Genomic DNA, 21,408 nt, shown 5'->3' on the forward strand with positions numbered 1-21,408 from the left:
TAACTAATCAAAAGATGATGTTTCTGTGTGTGTATACCTCTCATAGATGCTCTTGAGAGTAACCTGATCAGACATCCCATCAGCCTCTTCCAAGTACAGGATGATCCATGATGTCCTGTAAGGCCACTCTTCTGTCAGGTTTATCCATGACGCCAGTCGATCCCAGTTGAAGATGATGTGATTGGCGCGTAACAGACGACCTGCCAACAACGAATCAGAGGATTAGGGGCCACAGAAGTCACTTCCAATCTGCTTAATAACAAACATTTTCTTTTGGCTGCATCATTGACTTGTATAACATATAATGGTTTTGCTCACAAGCACTAATCAGCTATAGGGGCTTGTTGTGCCAACTTGCTTAAAAACAAACTGTCAGTGGTAGTGCCAACTGTTTTTAATCTTCGACTCTGTTCTATTACTGTACCCCTTGTGTAATTTATTATAATATATTTATAACCTCTAAATCCTAAGTCTGCCAAGCCTTTGTGGTTAAATTAAAATTACTGTTTAAGCTTACAAGCAAAATGTACTCTTCATTAAAACAGAACTCTTGAAGCGCGGATGTTGATGTAAAAAAAAAAAAAATGGCTTTATTACTGTAATAATATGTACAGTTCTCAAGCAGATCATGGTTAATTCCTCACCTGTAATAGAAACAATGTTGAGCAGCCTCCTCATGGTCTGTGGGCTGATGTCACAGAACCAGTCCTCGGTCACCAGCAGCTTGGTCAGGTCGAAGGACATCTGTCTGGTGAGGGTCCTCTGCATCTGACGCCGTCGGTATGTGTCCTTAGCAGACAAACACTCGTTAGCATGAGGCTGGAGATGGTACATGCTGCATTTTACTTCACAATAAGTTACATAATGGATCGCCAAAAAACACTTTACACCAGGGACGTCCAACTCATTTTATATTGTGGGCCACACTTTGATCTTAAGTGGACAGAACCGGTGCAACTACATAATAAATGCATAAAATTACAGGAAAGGTTCTTCTATATTTATAAAAAGTCTTCATAAATACAGTTAAAAGTTTAAAATCTGTGCCCACATTCACATTTTCTAAAGCTGTTTAGTGAGCCAGATTGGAGTCTTTGCCGGACCGACTTTGGCCCACGTGCCTTATATTTGACACCACTGGTTCACAGTATATAATAAAGGGACCAGGAAAACAGGAAGTGTATTCTAGCCACACATGGAAAAGAAATACAGCAAAGGAACCATAGAGAGCCATAAATTTTTCCTGTTTAATGTTAGACTTCTAAACTGAAACAGCAGCAGTTATTGTGGACCCTGACTGATGTTTGTGAGAACGCACCCTTACTGTCCCGCTATGTGCATCATGAGACCAGAGGAGAGGTTTCATGGTCACCATGTGATCTAAGACCATTTTAAGAACCTTTGCTTCATTAGACTACGACTACATCTAGATGGGATCATTTCTATATTATTCCACATACCCCATATTTGAGAGAGAGATTTTATTTTAAAGTATCAGCAGCACCACAATAATTTTTAACAGCAAACACTACCTTACTCTCAACATAATCCAGTTAAGGTTTATACCAATAAGCCCTGTAAAAGAGATGTACATGGGTTTCTTTCCTTCCATATAACCAATCTCTTAATGGCCATGACATACACAGCACTAAATCTCTGTGACTGCACAGAAGAAATCAAAGAGCCGCTGTCCAACACTGAAAAGTCATGACACACAGGCAAGCTATTGACACAGATCTACCGGAGAACATCTGTGATGATTTCAGACAGCTGCAATGGTCATGAGCCAAGACAAGCCTTTTGGTTGACTTTGAAGTTGTAACACCAGTCTCATGACCTCTTTCTCAGAGAGATGAAACATATGGCCACCGCTCAGTCTGAACCAAAAAGGTCTATCATAGAGACACCTCTTTGGGGCTAGCTTTTTGGTATTTATTAACTTTTGCTGTAGCTTCACAGCTTCAATGGTTTATTCTGATGATTCCTTGAAGTGCTAAGAAATACTAAGCAGCAATTAGTTTCAATCCAATAAATGTCAAAATACTACAGAGATATTTACAGCATCACACTTAATTCAAGAAGTCACAGAATTTCAGTGTGGAGAGAGCTCATAGTCAATTTGCCCTCCTGCCCCCTCATTTTAATCTCCACTTCTAGAAATAGGGCCCTCCTGCCAAGTGCTAGCTAGCGGCATATAAAAAGAGAATGCTGCCCTGTATTAAAGGGGCCAACATCAATAATGGAGGATGCTGGGTAAACCCAAGGTACAACCAAATGTCAAACAAACAAACAAACAAGAAAGGAAAGTGGGAAGGAAAGGGGGGATTGGGGGGAAGGTCTCATAGGAGGGTGGAAGGCATCAGCGACAGCAGCAGAGTCACTTAGCCTCCTGCCAGCAGACCTGGTGCCAGTGTTTTGTCACAGGGACCCACTGCTGCTAGGCCTTGTCATTAGGCTGTGGCAACGCAGCAGGAAGGATAAACAGCCATTACATCAATTACACCAGGAACCTTGGCCGCACACCGAGCACCTCTCTCTTTTTGTCTCTGTGTGTCTCCTTCTGTCCTCTGGCCTCTGCACCGCCTGCCAACACCACGCCTGTACTGAACCCCTCCTCCTCCCTCCTTCAGGGAGGAGGCTGAAGAGAGATAGCAGTGAAGGTTTCTCAGCCAGAATATCTCACACGAAGCCAATGTTTTCTGGTCAAAGAGCAGTGAACTGGCAGCTTTTTCATTTTGTTTGATTAATATGTAGAAATCAAACGTGAATATTAAGTACTTTCCTAAACAGCGTGGGTTTTGGGGAAATTATTGAAACAAAAAAACAAAACCTGCCTGCTTTCATATTGTGTCCAAAGCTTCTTCAATGTGCTATTGCAGCCTTTTTGATTTGGGTATTACAGGCTGGTGCAAGCAGTGAACACTCCCTGCTTAAAGTAGAATTTGGACTAATGACACTTTGGAATTTTTTATTTGATTTTTCTTTTTATTAACAATCTGTTTTGAACTACCACGGCTCTTCCTCGTCTTCTTAACTTACAAACCTAAAGTTAGGAAATCAACCACTGATGTGTGTTTGTAAATCCCACCAAAATATTACATGTAATACTTTTTTTTTTTTACAAACTTGACTTGAATAGCTGTTACCCTGCGGTTTAAGGCGTTCTTGCTGCCAAGTTTGGCCTGGTCTTGAGCCAGGCTGCTCTGAGACATCTTCTTGTCCATGTCTTCATGCCATCCTAGAGAAAGGGATGAAGAGGAAGAGTCAAAGTGTCAACAGAGACGATCAAGCATCACCAAGTATTAGATGTAAAACAGTTTATGAAACTATGAGTTTATAAAATGCCTCAAAGCTCTGTGTAAACCTACTTGTATATATTAAAGTGACCATATTATGCCCAGTTACAAGTTTATAACTTTAATTTGTGGGTCAACTAGAAGGGTGGGTCATGGTTTTCCTTCTACTATACAGGACCACTTTTTATTATCTCACTGAAACGTATCATTTCAGCTGCTGCCTCTTTAAGACCCCACTTACAAAAATTCCAATCTACTCTAGAGGGGTCAGCTTGCCTGGAGCGTTGGCTAATTAGCGTAGTTCTATGAGGAGGAGCTGCCTTCTTAGAGCTAAATGGTAAATGCCCTGTATTTGTATAGCGCTTTACTAGTCCCTAAGGACCCCAAAGCGCTTTACACATCCAGTCATCCACCCATTCACACACTGGTGATGGCAGCTACATTGTAGCCACAGCCACCCTGGGGCGCACTGACAGAGGCGAGGCTGCCGGACACTGGCGCCACCGGGCCCTCTGACCACCACCAGCTAATGGCTAACAAAATCCTGGGGTGTAGCCAAGAATATGATCCAGAACAAAAAAAGTCTTGCAGAAGTTGCTACCTTACATAAAGCATAACCTTGGTGCAGAGATGATCATGAGCAAAGGAACAACCCGTTAAAGACATTTGCGAATCTAGATTGCTTTCTTTAAAATAACAGGATCAAGAACAGTGCCCGTCTGTATATTTTTCTACAAATGTACTATGAGGGAATTGCTAACAAAAAAGCATTCACATCTACAAAAGCTTACAAATTTTGATGCCTCAGTGTGACAATTCCAATATACTATTGCTCTGGCTTATGAAATTAGCCCCACAATGTGCTGACATTGTTATGGGGACACTGCCAAAAGTAATCAATTGGTTATTGGGTTCCTCACATGGGGGAAGTGCACATTGTTTTTGCTCTTGCAACCAGTAACAGAAGACTTAGTGTGTTTGCACTTGGTGAGACATTTTAGAGTTAGCATGAGTGGCTTCAACAAGTAAGTAAAACTGGTGTGTCAAACTAGCTGCTGAGTGGAAATGTTTGTTTTATTGTGACATAGATGTGGGGGAAGTAACACTTGACCTACAAATGAGGTGCTTTAAACTGTTCAGTAGCAGCACTCTATTGTGGGAGAGATTAACTCCCTTTGTAGTAAACTTTGGGTGTAACTTTGCAGACTTTTTCACACACAAAAAGCTATATAACACACTAAAAGACGACAGTAAAGAAAAAAATAAAAGCACTTTAAAAGGAAGACGTGTAGCCTTTGTCGTGTACCTTCACCAGACAGTGGCTCCCCGTTGGTGGGTGCTGCCATGCTCATCTTTTTAGCTGTGTTAAATCCTCTGCTGTTGAGGAACACGGGCAAGTGGACAATGTTTCTCATGTAGTCGTGTCCATTGATGTTTGAGTCTCTTAGCACACTGTTGAGGTTTTGGTTGATAGCTTTGATGATAATATGGGGGTCACTGGCAAAAATGGAGATAAAAGGGCCTTTAGAAAAGAGGACCCTTACCTGGAAAGAAAAAGAAACACCATAAGAAAGTTTTTCAGTATCTTTCAGTTGCATTAAATATATGTTTACAATCTAATCACTCCATGACGCGACACCTCGAGGTAGTCAGTCAGCTGTAGTACTTAAACATAATGACTCCTGTGAGAGCTGACTGTCCACAGCACATGGTGCTGGGGAATTCCACTCGACTAACTAAGAGACATTGTCCAAGTGTCACAGGACATCAATTTGTGCTAGATGCAGTGCTGGTTTGTTAACCCGTAGCCAACAACCCTAAGGCTCGCCTGCAGGACGATGAACCTCCTGTCCAAAAGCAGCTGTCAGCAGAATCAAGTGAAAATGTTTTCACATGATGTCTGCATCTTTAATGCACATCATCTGTTAGCAAACGTACACAGACTGAGAGAAAAAAAATTACATTTAGTTAATTGACAAATGTGTTGTTTGAGTCTCTCTCAAAAGAAGAAGGTTTTGGAGTGACTGGGACATGCTTGCAGAGATGAGAAGATTGCATTAGCACACAGGAGGCTGCCGTCTTCCCTGGGATTACTTCACCAAATAATAACATTTGGCTAAAGGAAATTATATTAGAGCAGCTGGGAAAAAGAATCTAAACTTGGAGGCAAGCTGAGGCAGCTGGGAACACCAAGGTGGCTGCAGTGCAACAGAGATGTGTGGTCTCTGTGTGCACAGGTGAAAGACCCACTTTGTGTTTAAACCACATGGCAGATGCTCTAAAACTCTCTGGCTCATAGTTATAAATTTTCTTGAGCGGCAGATGTCAAAAAAAATCTAATTATTCCATTATCTTGTTTTCAGTCAAGAGGAAGCTGCTCTAATTGTTAATCTGCCTGTACTGACGCACATGAAAACACGCACCGTGTCCAGCATCTGCAGCACTTTGTCCTGCTCGCAAGCATCTAGCCCATCAATGATAACCGCCATGCGTGTCTGGTTCTGGGTAAAGCCATCGATAGTTTTGGCCATTTTTGACATCAGCTCCACTTCATGTTTCAGAACCTGTGAGACATAAAAACCCCCAAAACAAATCAAAGCCAATTCATTTTCTATGAACTAAAGGAAATCAATTGAATTAGAAAGCACAACTTCATGATTTCATAAGCAAACTGAATGCCCCACTGTCATGGCAACAGGATGTCAGAGGATTTCCATTTTCTCTTGATTATGTACAATTACTAAATTACCTTCATAAACCCTTCACTCTTGAGTCTATGCAAGTTGTTGGCAGCGCTGTGCAGGCGTTTCCTCTGGGAGTTGAGGACAGAGTCAGCCACCTGCCACCAGGTCTTACAGTTGAGCAGCAGGGCCAGGCCAACCACGCTAGCCATCGCAATCAGCACTGCATTTACTGTCAGATTCCTAGGGTCCACCTGAGGAACCAAAAGATAAAAAGTAGGACTGAAACTCTGACACATACTGGGTAGGCTCTCTTCTTGTAAGGCTATTTCAGACCAGCATAAACAAAATACACCTACACAGTATTTTTTTCAGAGAACTAAAAACACCTACCTTAAAAATAGACAACAGTGCCACACCAGTGATCAAGCACCCTAGCGTCAATGCAAAGAGTACAAATGAGGGAACACAACATGTTTTCTTCCATTTTTGACCTAAGGGGTTCACAGAAAGGAGACAGTAATATTACACAGATGCACAGAGGACACGACAAACCTTCACATGCTAAAAATACATCAAGAAGGATATAAAGACTTTTTAAGTTGAATAAAACAATGAATTTAAAAAAAAATTCCTGCTACATCAACAGCTACCGGTGTTTATACTGGGCTTACTGGGAGTTCTGGTCCCGAATCTACTCTGCAGCCTGCTCCTTCTTTCTATTCATTTACTTTCACCATTAACTTGCAAGTTTGTTTTGTTTATCATTTGTTGTTTGCTGTTGAAGCAGGTTAAAACCACTCCTGCATGACCAAACCAAATGTAGCTAGCTAAGAGGGAGACAGATGTCGGGAGATTGTTTGCACAGCTTTCTTCAAAGGTCTATTTACTGCGACACAGGTATCGCTTGGTCTCTCGAGCGCTTTCTTTCATTTGTATTTCCGTCATATTTTTTGCCCACACTGACTCACCATCACAATTTGTGCAGTGGCTCACCAAGAAAAGTCCACAATGCTTATAAGACTCTCACAGAATTCCCATCATTATAATTTTACATAAGTTCTGATTAATGAAAATACATAATTTATATTATTTATCCTTTGCTGAACTGCAGCACGTTTAAAAAAAACAGCATTTAGTTATATAGTGTATTATTTGTAAATGTAATATTCTTTATTGTCTCAGTAAACTTTTTCTTTACGAGTCCTGACATTACTCATAAAAAAAGCCAGTAACATCACCTTGGATCTCATCACTCTTGAAAACCCTAAACAGCCGGGTGGCTAAGAAGCCAAACTCCCTCTCGCAGGCATCTGACAGCGTTGCAATCATTTCAGCCATTGACGTCTCTCCTCCAACACTAGACAGGCGATTATAATCAGTAAATAAGAACCTGCATAAAGAGGGAGAGAATGCAGATCAGTATTTAGTTTAATATCATCAGTACAGCAGACATATACAGAGTTAGTCGATTGTGCTAACGAATGCATTACATTTTACAACTTACAACAAGAAAATTGTGAAGGTGTATTTTATGTGTTGACTACAATAAATCGAGTGGATGTAGTTCTGTGTCTGTGCATCATTGTCACCTGACAGGAAGGGCGCGGGTGGTCTGCTCAGGGAGTTCACGAGGGTTGACAAACATCAGTTTGAGCAGCAGCTCCAGGTAACCGACATGACGAGCGAGCCGGGTGCTGATGACCCACGCCCAGTTCCAGCTTTCCCTCTCACGTCGGCTTCCGAAGTACACCAATACTAAATGCAGAAGACATATCACAGTCAACAAAGAAAAAAATAACATTGTCCACCTTACTCCATTTAACCAATATCTGTGATTACTTTATCTTCTTAAACCTCAAAAGGTTTGGCTTCTGAAATTCAGTAAGATTTTTACCAGGACCAAGCCTCAGTGACAAAAATAAAAGTAAAAAAATGTGACAGGCACAAATTTTTCAAATGCTGTCAAGTATGGCGTAACCAGGATGATGATGGAGTAGGATTGGTTGTGCTTCTTGTTAAGATTTTACGAATTTAAGACACATTAAAGCATTCACCAAACATGCAAAAAAGCCCTGCTTCAAGACCAGGAGGAGACTTAAAACTCTGGGAGGGTCACAAACAGCATGCAGGATAAAAATCTACTAAATCAAATACATGCTGTGGCGCCCCCTTGTGAATATGAAAACAGCCGAAAGACGTTTCTTCACGCTTTAGTAAATTATGATTCAAACAAAGGCTGATCTGTAAGCACTGAGCTGGATCTTTAAAGCATCCATTTTTTCTCTTTATTTTGTTCTTAATTGTTATTTTTCACTCATTGTTCCTATTTTTTTTTTTTTTTTGCTTTAGTCAATATTTCTATACTGTCTGCAGTGGTTGCTTGACTCTGTTTCTACTAGTAATTGTCTCTGTATTAGGATAATAGAAGACCCCAAAAGCCTAACCAGGGACAAGATCTGCAAATTAAGTTTGGCTAGAAGTCCTAGCGCAGCAATGTTTACACGTAATGTCCACTAAAAGGAATTAAAATTTAATAGTAGCTAAGCTGGTAATTTTTTAAAAAGGGGTTCATTACAACACTGTCACTGACTCATTATTAAAAGGCTTTGATTTACAGTTTAGATTAAATGTTTTTGCACAGCATAAAAACACGCCACACTGAAACAGGGGTCAAAATATTTTCCAGTTAAAGAATTCTGCTTGACATTCTCTTTGGACAGCAGGCTGACCTTTTATTCTCATCTCACTGCAGAGTGATTCAAATCAAAGCAGAGTTTTCCCACAATCATTCAGTACCCAGCATTCAAGCCGGTCTGTCTCCTCACCGAAAAAGATGTAGAGCAGGGCGAGGAGGCTGAGCGAGACCGCGATCGCCAGTTTGGGATTAACAGTAAAGCCCAGAACGACGGCCACTGAGCCGCAGAGCAGCAGGGTGAGGAAGACTACCAGCCATGAGAACTGGAACAATGGCTCTATCTGCTGGCCTGCAAATGTCTTCATCTCATCTGTTGAACAAGAGAAGAACGGAGAGGCGAAAACAAAAAAGAAATTTAAAAAACAATATAAAGTACTTTCCACATCCCAGTACCACTTTATTCTCATCCAGGAGAATACATACCCTCCAGTTTCTTAAGAAGGAAAGACTTGCCACTGCCCCACTGAGCATACAGGCCAACGCAGATAGGCGGCTGCATCGTGGGCTCACTAAGGATGTCTGCTAAAGCGCTGCTATATAAGTCATAACCCAACATGTCTCCATCAGACTCAGTGGGGGACAGGTGCTCTGAGAGAAAGTTAGGGGAAAAAAATATTCAGAGAAAATAAACAGCTTCTTTTCTCAAATTCTGAACTTAAATTCTCCTTTTTTAGTTTGCAATGTGAAATGTGTCGTACTCGCTCCAAATATCTGCGTCAGGATGCTTTTCTGGTGGGTGCAATCGATGTTGTACGGTGTTTCTCCAGCTTTGTTGGGACGGTACAACAGGCGGCCATCTTTCGGGTTCCTCAGCAGCAGCTCGGCCAACTTTCGGCTACGCCCTCGAATGGCGATGTGGAGAGGCGTGTCTCCTTTCTGAGAGGAGAGAACACAGAGCTCAGTTAATGACTGTTCACTCCAAGCTGAGAACACAATCTAAAAACAGAAGCAAGACCAAGCGTGCTTTAAACAGTACCTTGTCCACTGCAGACACCTTGGCTCCTTTATCCAGTAGCAGTTCCACGATCTCTATGCTCCTCATTTTCGTTGCTTTGATAAGCGGCGTCTCTCCCTCCTAAAACCCAAACAAACACAATCACTCAATTAACTTTACAATGATTTCCAGAACTTCAGAACCACATCACCTTCGTATGCAGCAGACTATTTATTACATTACACACTGTTAAATTTCACAGCTTGGCTAAATCAATACGGGACTAATAATGTACAAAGCACGAAATAATCTATGCCTGAGGTTATCTGTTATCAGAGAGATCCAGCATGAACTCAGAGCAAGGGTCAGGCAACATATAAAAAGATTGAGGGGTAAAGTTATGAAATAAAGTATTATACAGTCTTGAGAAACCCCTCATTTCTTAATATTTGCTTGGAAAGTCTGAAATAGGTGTAGCGATTTTTCGAGTCATGTCCAAACATATATGGATACAGAGTATATAAAGTATAGAAGAGTTTGCGTAATTCTAACAAGCATAAAATATTTGGTGTGACCACCATTATTCTTCAAAACAGCCTGAACTCTCTTGTGTAAGCTTACTTTTAATTTCTTTAATTTCTTTCTGTTACTGTTAGAGTGTAGTATTTTTGTTTGTTTGGATTGGTGGGTTTTTTTTTTTTTTTTTCTATTTATTTATTTATTTATTTATTTATTTATTTATTTATTTATTTTTTATTTTTTTTAAATTTTATTATTAAAAAAAAAAAAAAAAAAAAAGGAAAAAAATAATAATAATAATAATTTCTTTAGGTAGTATTCAGCTGTAGCTCTCCAGGCGTCTTAAAGGTCATTTAAAGCTCTTCTTTGGATGTTGGCTGCCTTGTTATTTTGTTCTCTGTTAAGATGATCCCACACTGCTTTAACAATGTTGAGGTTCGGGCTCTGGGCAGGCCAAGTGCATTTCTCTGTTCCTTGCTGGATTTGTTCCCATTTGTTAAAGAGATTACTTTACTGTTCACCTCATGCTCCACTTGTTCAGTTTCTTTGTTTATTTATTTACTTATTTTTATTTTGCACACCTGAGATATGCCAAGTTTTTCAGCTCTCTGGAATCACCTACAATTTTATGTTTGTGTAAACTGTGTTATTGTTGAGATTTTATACAGATAAAACTAAAATAAAAAACAGAACAAGTAGTTTGTTTTTTGCAGTAGGCTTATTGTAAGAAAATGCCTGAAGATACAATTTAAAATTGGGTCTTTGCTAAACTGTCTCATGTGTAGACATAACACTGTGTAGACAATGTGTTATGTGTAGACACAACACCGGTTCATCCTTGACTTAGGTGTCTTTTTTTGACCGGTTTCTTGAATGACTCATAGGTCAGTGTTAAGTGGCTTAAACAAAAACAATGCCTCTGAAAATGCTGTGGTACAATGACTGGACTGAAAATGAGTGAGAAAGCAGCCAGTGTACAAAGACAGACTCTGAAAAACCTTTAGAAAGCCTGGAAAGCATTTTTAAAAATGAAAGAATTCCTCTGGAAGCAAAATATAAAGATATCACGGTGACCTTTGCACAGTATTGTATAAATCTAAGGTTTATTTTTATTTATCGTTATCCTCACCATTTGTTTAGTGAAATCCAGTTATAAAAGTGTTGCTATTTAGAAAACGCTCTGTAAAAGTGAAGGTTACAGCCTTCCAGATAATAATTTGTCCTCTCTGAACTTAAGTAAATTCTTTGTTTTTATTTATTTATTTGCGTGGAAACATATTTGCTGTTGTTGTCTCTGAATAATGGCCAAAATATAAAAGAACAATGAATCAACACCACACATTTAAAAATAAATAAATAAATACAATTATATATAAATACCAATACCTTGTTTTAAAATTTGATTTTCTGGAGGATTTAAATTGCAACATAATCAAGAAATCAAATTAAAGAAGTTCAAAGGTCAAGAAAGATACCTTGGTGGCGCTCTCGGTGTCAGGGTTGCACTGCAGAATGTCTCTCACCATGGTAGCATTACCTTTCTCCACTGCCCAGTAGAGGGCAGTCTTTCCATCCTGATGAAAAATAAAAGCTTTTTTTTTGTACTAACAACAACAAATTGCATTAACAAAATCCCAAATAAAATAAAATATATATGGTTTAATATGCATAGCTGGGAATGCAGCATATTATGTACTGTGCATATTTTTATGCACATTAAGGTAGGTCTATGCAACAACAACAAGAAATATCTGTAATTCTAACCCATGGGGAAAAGTTCACTTTACTGAGAAACAATAGGGATAAGTAAACAGTACTGATCAGTAGGGTGACATTTTACACCGAGCACATGAGAGAGCAGAAGGAGAGGAGCTTCTACCTGGCCCCTGGCGTCAATATCGGCATATTTGTTCAACAGAGCTCGCACTATCTCCACATGACCTCCTCTAACTGCTCCTATCAGCATTGTTTCCCCACTCTGCAAGAGAGAAACCAGAGAAAACCAAACAGAGAAAAGTGAGTTGTATTTTATTTCCATTGTATTTCATATCAGCCACTGCTGCTGCTACTGTCAAACATCTCACCCTGTCTGGAACATTGACGTAGGTTCCGGCGTCAAGCAGGTCCTGCACAATTTCTGTGTGTCCCTCCTTGGCAGCGATGGTAAGGGCTGTGTTGTGGTCTTTGTCTGTCTTGTTAACGTTTGGGTTCCTCTTCAGCAGCTCTTTGACGACCTCTGTGTAGCCGCCTTTCACGGCTACGATCAGAGCCGTCATTGAGTTCTGTGAAGCCAAGGAAAGAGGCATATTTAGACATCATTCGAACCCCTTTTTGCTATTCATTCCTATTATCAAACAAAAAATGTGCAGTTATCGGTAAAGATCATCCTTTCCCGCATGCCTGTTTATTTCAGGAGCTTTAAGAGACAATACACCCTTCTGTCAATGAACAATCTAGCTTAAAGAGCCTAATAACTCGGGTTTTGCAAACTCCACAGTCTCTTAGTCACTGCCTTTTAAACTGCTCTGTAACATTAGCTATTAACAGTTCCATCCGATTACTGATGCAGCACGTAAAAAAAGCACATCATTCACTTTGTATTAGCATAGATGCAACATGACTTGAAGCAGCACAGATGCACTACATTGCAGAAATCATTGGGGGGGGGGGGTTAAGATTGTGTTTTGTTCGTGTGGAAATAAAATAAATAATGTTGCTACTCAAACATTCCAGACACAGAATAATTAAGAACACTATTTTTATTAATAATAAAAGTGACTTTGCTGAAACCTTTAGTGGCATCATCACAACTAATGCCAAATGAAGTTCTTGAGTACTTACATCTGTGTGGAGTAGTCCTTGAAATAAATGACAGCACTGTCTTGTTTATAGTTATGTGAACTACAGCTGAGGTGCTGCCTAATGTACAGCTTGACTCGTAATCAAAATAATTTACACAGAAAGGAAAACACTCCCTTTGACACAGTGTGTCCATTTTTATATGAAACGATTAGCATCGCTGCTGAATGCTACTGACAGTCTACTTACTGCTCCTTCCTGGTCTACATCAGCTCCATTGGCCAAGAGGTGCATCACACAGTCATAGTGGCCCTTCCGGGCTGCCCAGATCAAAGGAGTGGTGCCATACTACAAATAAAAAATGACAGAGTGCAAGAGATGATTCAATCAACAACCTAGAGATTGATTAATCATGAAGGAAGGGCAACAAATAAGAGGCCCAGGACAGAGGAAAGGCACTTGGGGAATAAGAATGTTCTTTTGGACCGAGCCCTAACCACAAAGCACATCTTATGTGGGATTTAAAGCAAGTAAATAATGAGCATCTGTCAGTATGTAGTTACCTTGTCTGAGCAATTGACCTTGGCTCCGTGCTCCAGCAGGAGACGGACAATCTCTGCGTGGCCTCGACCTGCCGCCCAGATAATGGGGTAGACGCTGTACTGTTGGGGCAGAGGACAGCCGTGTAGTCATGCTGACAGTAACTAATGATCAGTGTTAAGCCCGCGGTCATACAAATGCTTCAAGCTGTAAAAGCAGATGATGGGGAGAGGCAAAGCACTGCGGTGCTTACCCCTTTTTTATCTTTAATTCTCAAATTTACTGACTTTTACCACTTATTTAAAATGAGACATTTCTCTCTATTTCCCTGCATTTACACAGAGTTTAAAATCATAACAAACAAACCAAATAATGTCTTTATTCAGATTATCAGATCACAGATGCCCAAAGATTTCAGAAGACACAGATAACATACAAATAACAATGCTGTGTTGAGTTTTTATACCTGTCCAGTGATGTTAGGGTTGGATCCTTTTTCCAAAAGCAGCTGGGCCACATCTGTACGACCTTTATAGGCTGCCCACATGAGAGCAGTCCAGCCTCCCTAAGTAGAAAACACAGATAATCTAGTTCAGCTAGTGAGGAGTTTAAGTGTACATGATCAGAAAACAGCAACACACACAACACATGTAATATTCAGTTTATTTTATTATAATAAAGAGGAAGACAAACAACAGTACTGACCTTACAGGCTAGTACAGATCTAGACAGATTTTGTGGTTGGAAAATGTGCTATTTAAAGATGACGTGACCCAGTAAGTGAAGTATCACACAGTGTCGTTTATTATAATCCCACTGTGATGACTGACTGTGATCTCTCCTACGCAGCTTAGACACACCATGAACGCCGATGAGTCAGCCCACCTCCTGACTCATTGCCATGGAGTTGCAGAGGCCAAGGATTTATAATGTACATGTCTGGTACATAATACGAAAGCAAATGTATCCTTTGATACGCGGTGATACATAAAGACTGTTATTTTACTTACTGTGTTTTTTAACATTTCTCCCAGGATTTCAGCCCAGTTAGGAACAACATGTAGATCATATTTCCTAAGCATTGCTTTTAATCTTATTAATACAGAAAAAAGCTTCTATAGTTTGGTTACTGTCGAGTCTTTGCCTCTGACGAAGTAACTAAATCATATCACTGCCCCATGCAAAGACAACCAGAGCCCAGTAAATGGGATTACTACTAGAAAGGAGCCATCAGACAGAAAGTAATTTAATTTTAGGTCGATTTCCAAGCTAATGCATTACTCTGTTCAACCAGCACTGGAACTGTCACATCAAACAGAAAGCATTAATAATTATAAAAGGAATATATATCATTTCAGTAAATTCATAAGACTGATTTGGGGTCTTTTTCTTTTCTGTTGTTAAGCTATCTAGCCTTTTTTTTTTATATTATCGTAAATTAAATCATTTTGGTTGTGCTTGGAGCTTGTTCCAGCTCAGCAATATGCCCCAAATACATTTTAGGATGCATTTAAGACTTTATTTGGTAACACTGATTGAAAGTAAGGGGAATTAGTGAGGAGCTAAAGCAAAACAAAAGGCTATTGGCCAATACGTAACAGGTGTTGGATCACGTTTCACCCACAAGGCTAGCTAGATGTTGGGAGCCCAGTTTTCTAGCCAAATTTCATTTTTGCTCCTTTGTATTTGTAGTACAGTAAACACAAACTTTACATATTTTAAATGAGGAACAATTTCACACCGTCAACATTCTCACCATGTCTCTGTGCTCAAGGTTAGCATTGTTCTCCAGCAAGTCCCTCACCACCTCGATGTGTCCCTCCTTAGCTGCCGAGATCAGCGCCGTCCAACAGTCCTGTACACAGACACTACCTGTTACTTTGAGAACTCCCATTCTCTAAATCCAGTTGACAGAGCATCTGTCAGAGCAATAAATGGGATGCTCGAGGATGGTTAGAAAAAAAAAAAAAGAAAACCGCACCTACCAGCTGGTCGTACCAGGTGCTCATGGGAACGCGGTGTCGCATCGAGAGACAAAGGTGTCACAGAGCGCGAGTGTGAGACACGGACAGGACTACGAAATGGAAAACTTCCTCTCTCTTCTTTGACTTTGAGTGCGCCATGTGTAATAATAGGTTACATTACGTGAGATGTTAATAAGTGGTGTGAGAGCAATGCATGCGTGCGTCGAAGTAGGAGGCTGCATGCGTGCGTGAGTGTGTGCTGGGATCTGAAGTCGAGGGTGTTGGCTAGTGAGTGGATCCTGTCATTTACTCAAATGAGCGAAGGTAAAAGTATGTAATAAGCTGTCATTATGGCTCATGACGGATCATAACAGCTGAGGGCTAAGCCCGAATGTGGTGAGTTCAGCAAGATGGAACATCAAGGCCACTAGTTATGTCTTCTTTGTCAAGTGGATGATGTGGTTTAAATGACCGCACTGTTTTTCACCTGTCCCTCCATTCTGCGTACATTGCGTTTACTCATGTTTGGGGCTGTGCTCTTTATTAAGAGATGACACGTGCGTGTGCATTTGAAAACTTACAATATCGTCCAAGTTAACGTTGGCTCCTCTCTTAATGAGCTCCTGCACTATTTCCAGACTGCCCTGCTCTGCTGCCACCATGAGGGGAGTCTGTCCATTCTGAAACAAGGAGACGCGGAGTACAGGCAGTCCATTACAAATCCAATACAAATGAAATAAGACGTCACTGGAACAAAATGACAGATAGGTCCAACGATTTTATGACTTCATGTACAGTAACATAACTGATTACTGTCCCATACAAGTCTACACGCTGCTTGATATTTTCCACATTAAGGGAGAGGTCTGGAATTGTCTCAATTTTTCTTTGTCAACAAATTCATGTAAAGCCTAAAATTACAAAATCTGCTCTACTCGGGTACCAGACTGTCTGTCGCCGCACAATTTTATTTCTTTAATCTTTTAACAACCTGCTATGTGCTCTATTTTTTTTGGTAAATGCTCCTATATGTAACTCGGGACTCATTTGCAGGAAATTTAGCACTTTGTGGTAATTACAGCAACAGCAAGAGGGTGTCTATACAAGCACTGTGCATAAACTACAGCACCTATATAGACAAACATGGAAACAAACAGCAATGTGCAACAATCAGATTTTGGCTACATGAAAATACTTATTAGTAGTAGGATCGGTTCAGTTTTGGAGTTCTGGTCTTTTTGTAGGATTTCTTGACAAAATATCATCTCACTGGCATTATCCTTTAAGATTGTATATGTTGCAAATACAGGAATCAGGCTACTTACAGCTGCTACAATCGTACAGTGTATAGTACACATAGTGTGGGGATACTGCATTACCTTTTAATGGCCTCGGATGTTTATATTCCCTTCTAAGCTCTATCCCTCTGTGTCTTTCAGGGTATACTGCAATAACGTCCTATTAGTACTAAGTGCACATAATAAACAATTTCTTTACTGTTGTAAAACAGTAGCTGACCTTTTAATTGCAGCGACAAGAGATATCTAAAATGTTATCTAATATAATTAAGAACGCAAAAGATAATAACATAATAATGTTTTATGAGTACTATATCTTCATCCATCCATTCATTTTCTTAGCTACTAGCTGGAGCCAATCCAAGCTGATTTTGGGTGAGAGATAGGAAACAGCCTGGAGAGGTCACCAGTCCTTCATAAGGCAAGCACAAACAACCATTCATATTCTCACCTAAAGCCAAGAATCACTAATTAACCTAACAAGTATGTTTTTGAACAGGAAGAGGACGCAAACTCCACACAGAAGGATTTCAGTTTTCCTACATAACACCAACTAAAGTTATTTTAAAGAGCCTTTAATTACTGCTTATTCTTCCCTGAACTTCTAGAGCCAACATTAAGGCTGCTGTGATGTGGCTTACATCACTCCTGCTGTCCACATCCGTGAACATGTCCAAATGCGCTTTGATGGCAGCCAGGTTCTCCTCGTCCACATAGCTGAACAGACTCTGGACAGCCAGAGAGGTCATCTTTAGGGACGTGCTGGTATCCATGGTTGACAGCTAACCAGCTATACACCCCTGCAGAATGAGAGCAAAAGCAGCATTCACAATGAGCTAAAGAGCACAACAATAGCTTTGTGGCCTGTGCAGCTAAATATACAGCACTTCTAAGAGACAAACAAGAAGTTAAAATCGTGACCGGGAAGAGGTGTGGTGTGCCTTTGAAGTGATGCAGTGGAATAAATCACCACTGTCCAAACCCCCAACTTGCATGCATAAGCTCTCCCATACAAACAATAACAATACAGCAGAAACTAGATGGTGTACACATTAAAGTGTAATATTTAAGAAACACACATATAAAAAGTGTGTGTTCGACATGTTGCAATATCCACTCTAATGCAACTATATTATCGATCACAAATTATCAGGACAATTTTTTTTGAGCGTGCATTTCAGAGGTCATTACAAATCTTTTAATATCATGTTAAAGTATCATTATAACCATACTTACAATCTATTAAACAAGCTTATTACACAGGGATGAGCAGGGGCTGTTAGTTCTCTTCAGTTTCGTTCAGTCTGTCTGCTGAGGCTGAAAACACTGACTGAAATTTGTCCACTCAGTATAATGAAGGCTGAGCAATCACAAAGCTCTGCTCAAGATAGTTAACCAAGCCATCAAATACCAATGAAGACAAACAATAGTCTTTAAACTTTGACTCTCTGATGTAATAAAGGCTAGGACAATCGGTGCACTCGACTGTTTGCTCCAATTATATCAGAGCCAGCCTTTTCTACCCTCCTCCACTTCCTGAAATTGGACATTGCGGAACTTTTGTACACAAGAAAAAAGCAGAGTTCTCCCTAAAAGTACTTTAGCACCGATAGGAAAAAAGCAGTAAGACGCAGTGACTATATGACAAATCAATGCACATAACCCACTGGAGCGAGATTATCTATAATTGGAGTGAACCATTCTCAAGAATTATCCTAAACCCAGAGACAAGCATGTTTCTAAATTTACTGAGTCATTTTAAGCCTTTTTACCTTAACTGGACGGCCAAGGTTTGTTTTTTTCTTTGACACTTTAACTACTGGGTATTGACTTACTCTATATTTAGAAAAGATATTCCCAGTTTAAGATAAAATTGCACAAAACTCCCAGAAATGTATTGTATAATACATCTGGACAAGAAAAAGCCCCTAAAATATGTTTTCTTTTGAAAGGGGTTTTTACAGGAATTAGGGATTCAGCCAATCGATAAAAGCACTCATTAATCATTCATCAAGTTGGGCTCTTTCCTAATGGTCAGACCTACTTCCTGCCACAGTAACAAAGAATTAATCAGCTCCATTCATTGCTTGTAAGTTGCCCTGGCAATGGGCTTTATATACGGCTCAATATTTCACCATAATCCTTCAGACAAGCAGCTCAAGCTCAGGTCAATAAACACTCAAATGTCACATGCCTCTTGGGCTGTCAGTACAAAGGCCTGGCAGTTTACTCAAATGCAGAGTAACCAATCAATGCAAATATTTAACCTTTTTTTTTCTGAATTCTTTATATTTTCAGTCAGGGATCGCCTGGTAACCATTTGCCCATATTAGACAGTGCCAGGAAGAGGTGAGAAAAAAAATCCTTTGTTTACAGTCAAAGCAATTGGAGCCTGTTGACACACCCTCCCCAGCTTCTTGCCTCTCAGCATAATGGGTGGACAAATACACCCAAGAACCAATCAGTAAACATTAAGCGCTCTCTCCCTGTTCAGCAGTGATCAGAGTGGAGCTCAGTCGCATCTTTTTCACAAAACACATGCACACTAAAGCTCAGAGACAATAAACCAGTAAAAAAGAAAGAAAGAAAAAACATCAAAAATAAGCTGCTGGAGAAAGAAGGGAAAATAAGACCTACAATCTCCAGAAAACATTACTACAAAAGAAACTCTTACCTTCGTGAAGGGTAAAACTGGCAGTGGTTCTCTGCTCAGCTGCACACAGTTTCAACAAGCACTGCCAGGCTCAGGCTCAGCATCCCCCCCTTTTTACAAACAGCTGAATATTAGATGAGGGGGCTGGCCTACGCCCATCCTCACCCAACACAATAGAGGCACACGACCAGATATTCATCCATTACATGCAATGGCTTGGCACCGACTGATAAAGATAAAAGGCCAATTAGGATGTTTGGACTCATCTGTACGACTTAATTTTACAGATAATGCAATAAAGTAGCATGGGAGCTGTCACTTTAGTATCACTATAATCACAGTGTTTACAATGACTCAGGTGCTGATCAATTAAAATTAAATATTAAACTAACCCTTTGAATCACCCAACAATATAGTAGAAAACCAAACAATTTACTGTTATTAATGAAAATGAACACAGTTCTTGTGAAAGTGAATTAGTGCTATAAAAATGATCTACACACAGGATTCTGGATACAAAAATAAAGAAAAACAAAGGATTACCAAATAAATCAGTCGATCACTGCAAGTTATTTTCTAACCCATTCTTAAATGTGACAATTTATCAAATAAATTGTGTTGCTGCCCTGACAAAACAAGAAACTGGCTTTAGAAGTTCGGTTTTCTGGCATTTTAATGTCCAAAAGTCAAATCGACCAAGAAAATAATAAATTCTAATCAGTAATGAAAACACTTGTTACTTGCAAACCAATTCTCTTTGTTTCCAGCTGGAAAACTGACATAAACATGACATTTATAGTGTTTATGTAAAAACACAGAGCACTAGCTAACATCAAAAACCATCAAATAAAACTCCACGTCAGCTGTTTGGTTATCTGAACGCATTCAAATGTTAGAAGGGAACTAAGCAACACTGGATAGGGTCTCTAAATTTAACCTGTCAGCTTTTTATGACCAGTCATGTGGGTATGAAACTGCTGAGGATTCAGTTCCCTTATGCATACCAGGGTCTGCTAATGTCATATGGATAAGCAAAAACTGTCTCATGTTTTTGATACACACAGAGTCTTAAACTGCTTGGCTGTGGGCTTTGCAACGTGCACAAAGTTCATGGACACAACAAACTGACAGGCAAAACACCGTATCAACATCGTGCCATTTAAACGATGTTGATACGGTGTATAATATAAAGTCACCAAGTCTATGGTGCGTTCACTGCTCTGACCCCCCATGACTCTTAAAAAAAGAACATCTGTATGACGCGCATATAATCACATGGCTTTAAATGTGACGAGGCGAAGAAAAGTTTAGAAATAGTGTGGCTCGGTTATTCCGGTGTCTTGACAAAGGTCTTTTGCAAACACGATATTGCAAACACAGCAGCGACTTCCCGTTCACTATCACTAGGAAGCAACTTGAAAACACAAGCTAGCCAAACCTGGAAACGGGCTAACAGGCTAGCGTTAGCTTTCCAACAGGTCCCTACATTTTTATTTTTTTTTTTTATCTCCTCTAAAAAGCTGGAGAAAAGTACACCAACAATTTTTTAAAGTAGTCTTACCTACGCTGGGTTGCTCTGTATTTTAATTCCGGTCCAGATAATCCAGTCACAAAGTCTTCGTTTTTTAAGCCATAATATCTTTGCTTCTATTTGACAGAGGAGCCTCGACCTGCTACAGTAAGACTCCACCTCCTCGCACCCAAGAGTACAGCAGGGTAACATGTGGCAAGAAAACTAACAGGGGGGAAAAAGCGGGGAGGTGGGATTTGTTTTTACTGTACGACATTAATTTTACAGTTTTAACAGTAACTTTATAGGTTCTGAGTTTAAAAACACAACAAAATATTTTTCTGAATTCAACAAGTAGTTAAAATAAGCTTTAAGCACAAAGCTTACATGCTGTGCGTTGCTTTTAGGCAATTCTGTTGATATAAAGAAAAATATTTAGCTTTTTCTTTGGTCGCCTATTAAAGTATAATATAAATGCTGAACCTGAGTAAAGCATCTGGATACTCCCCCCAATTT

General features: G+C 39.8%; 1 protein-coding gene across 6 annotated transcripts in view; it reads right to left on the reverse strand.

Moving 5' to 3' along the window:
- kidins220a (kinase D-interacting substrate 220a) overlaps nt 1-21,102 on the reverse strand; it is a 46,543-nt gene extending 25,441 nt beyond the window's left edge. The window contains exons 1-24 of one of the 6 annotated variants that reach the window (XM_040042705.1): nt 20,944-21,102; nt 19,404-19,608; nt 17,371-17,529; nt 16,013-16,111; nt 15,224-15,322; nt 13,934-14,032; nt 13,491-13,589; nt 13,177-13,275; nt 12,213-12,410; nt 12,008-12,106; nt 11,604-11,702; nt 9,652-9,750; nt 9,374-9,551; nt 9,099-9,263; nt 8,806-8,985; nt 7,570-7,735; nt 7,219-7,370; nt 6,371-6,471; nt 6,046-6,231; nt 5,720-5,860; nt 4,603-4,840; nt 3,147-3,238; nt 645-789; nt 38-200 (exon numbers count right to left, since the gene is read on the reverse strand). In XM_040042705.1, coding sequence (XP_039898639.1) covers nt 38-200; nt 645-789; nt 3,147-3,238; nt 4,603-4,840; nt 5,720-5,860; nt 6,046-6,231; nt 6,371-6,471; nt 7,219-7,370; nt 7,570-7,735; nt 8,806-8,985; nt 9,099-9,263; nt 9,374-9,551; nt 9,652-9,750; nt 11,604-11,702; nt 12,008-12,106; nt 12,213-12,410; nt 13,177-13,275; nt 13,491-13,589; nt 13,934-14,032; nt 15,224-15,322; nt 16,013-16,111; nt 17,371-17,502 — 3,029 coding nt within the window. In that variant the 5' untranslated portion in view covers nt 17,503-17,529; nt 19,404-19,608; nt 20,944-21,102. The other 5 variants (XM_040042706.1, XM_040042704.1, XM_040042707.1 and 2 more) reach the window with 5 other exon arrangements.
- Between the last annotated feature and the right edge of the window lie 306 nt (nt 21,103-21,408).

This window comes from Simochromis diagramma, unplaced genomic scaffold (assembly GCF_900408965.1).
Source record: "Simochromis diagramma unplaced genomic scaffold, fSimDia1.1 OVJJ01000304.1, whole genome shotgun sequence".
NCBI classification, from domain to species: domain Eukaryota; kingdom Metazoa; phylum Chordata; class Actinopteri; order Cichliformes; family Cichlidae; genus Simochromis; species Simochromis diagramma.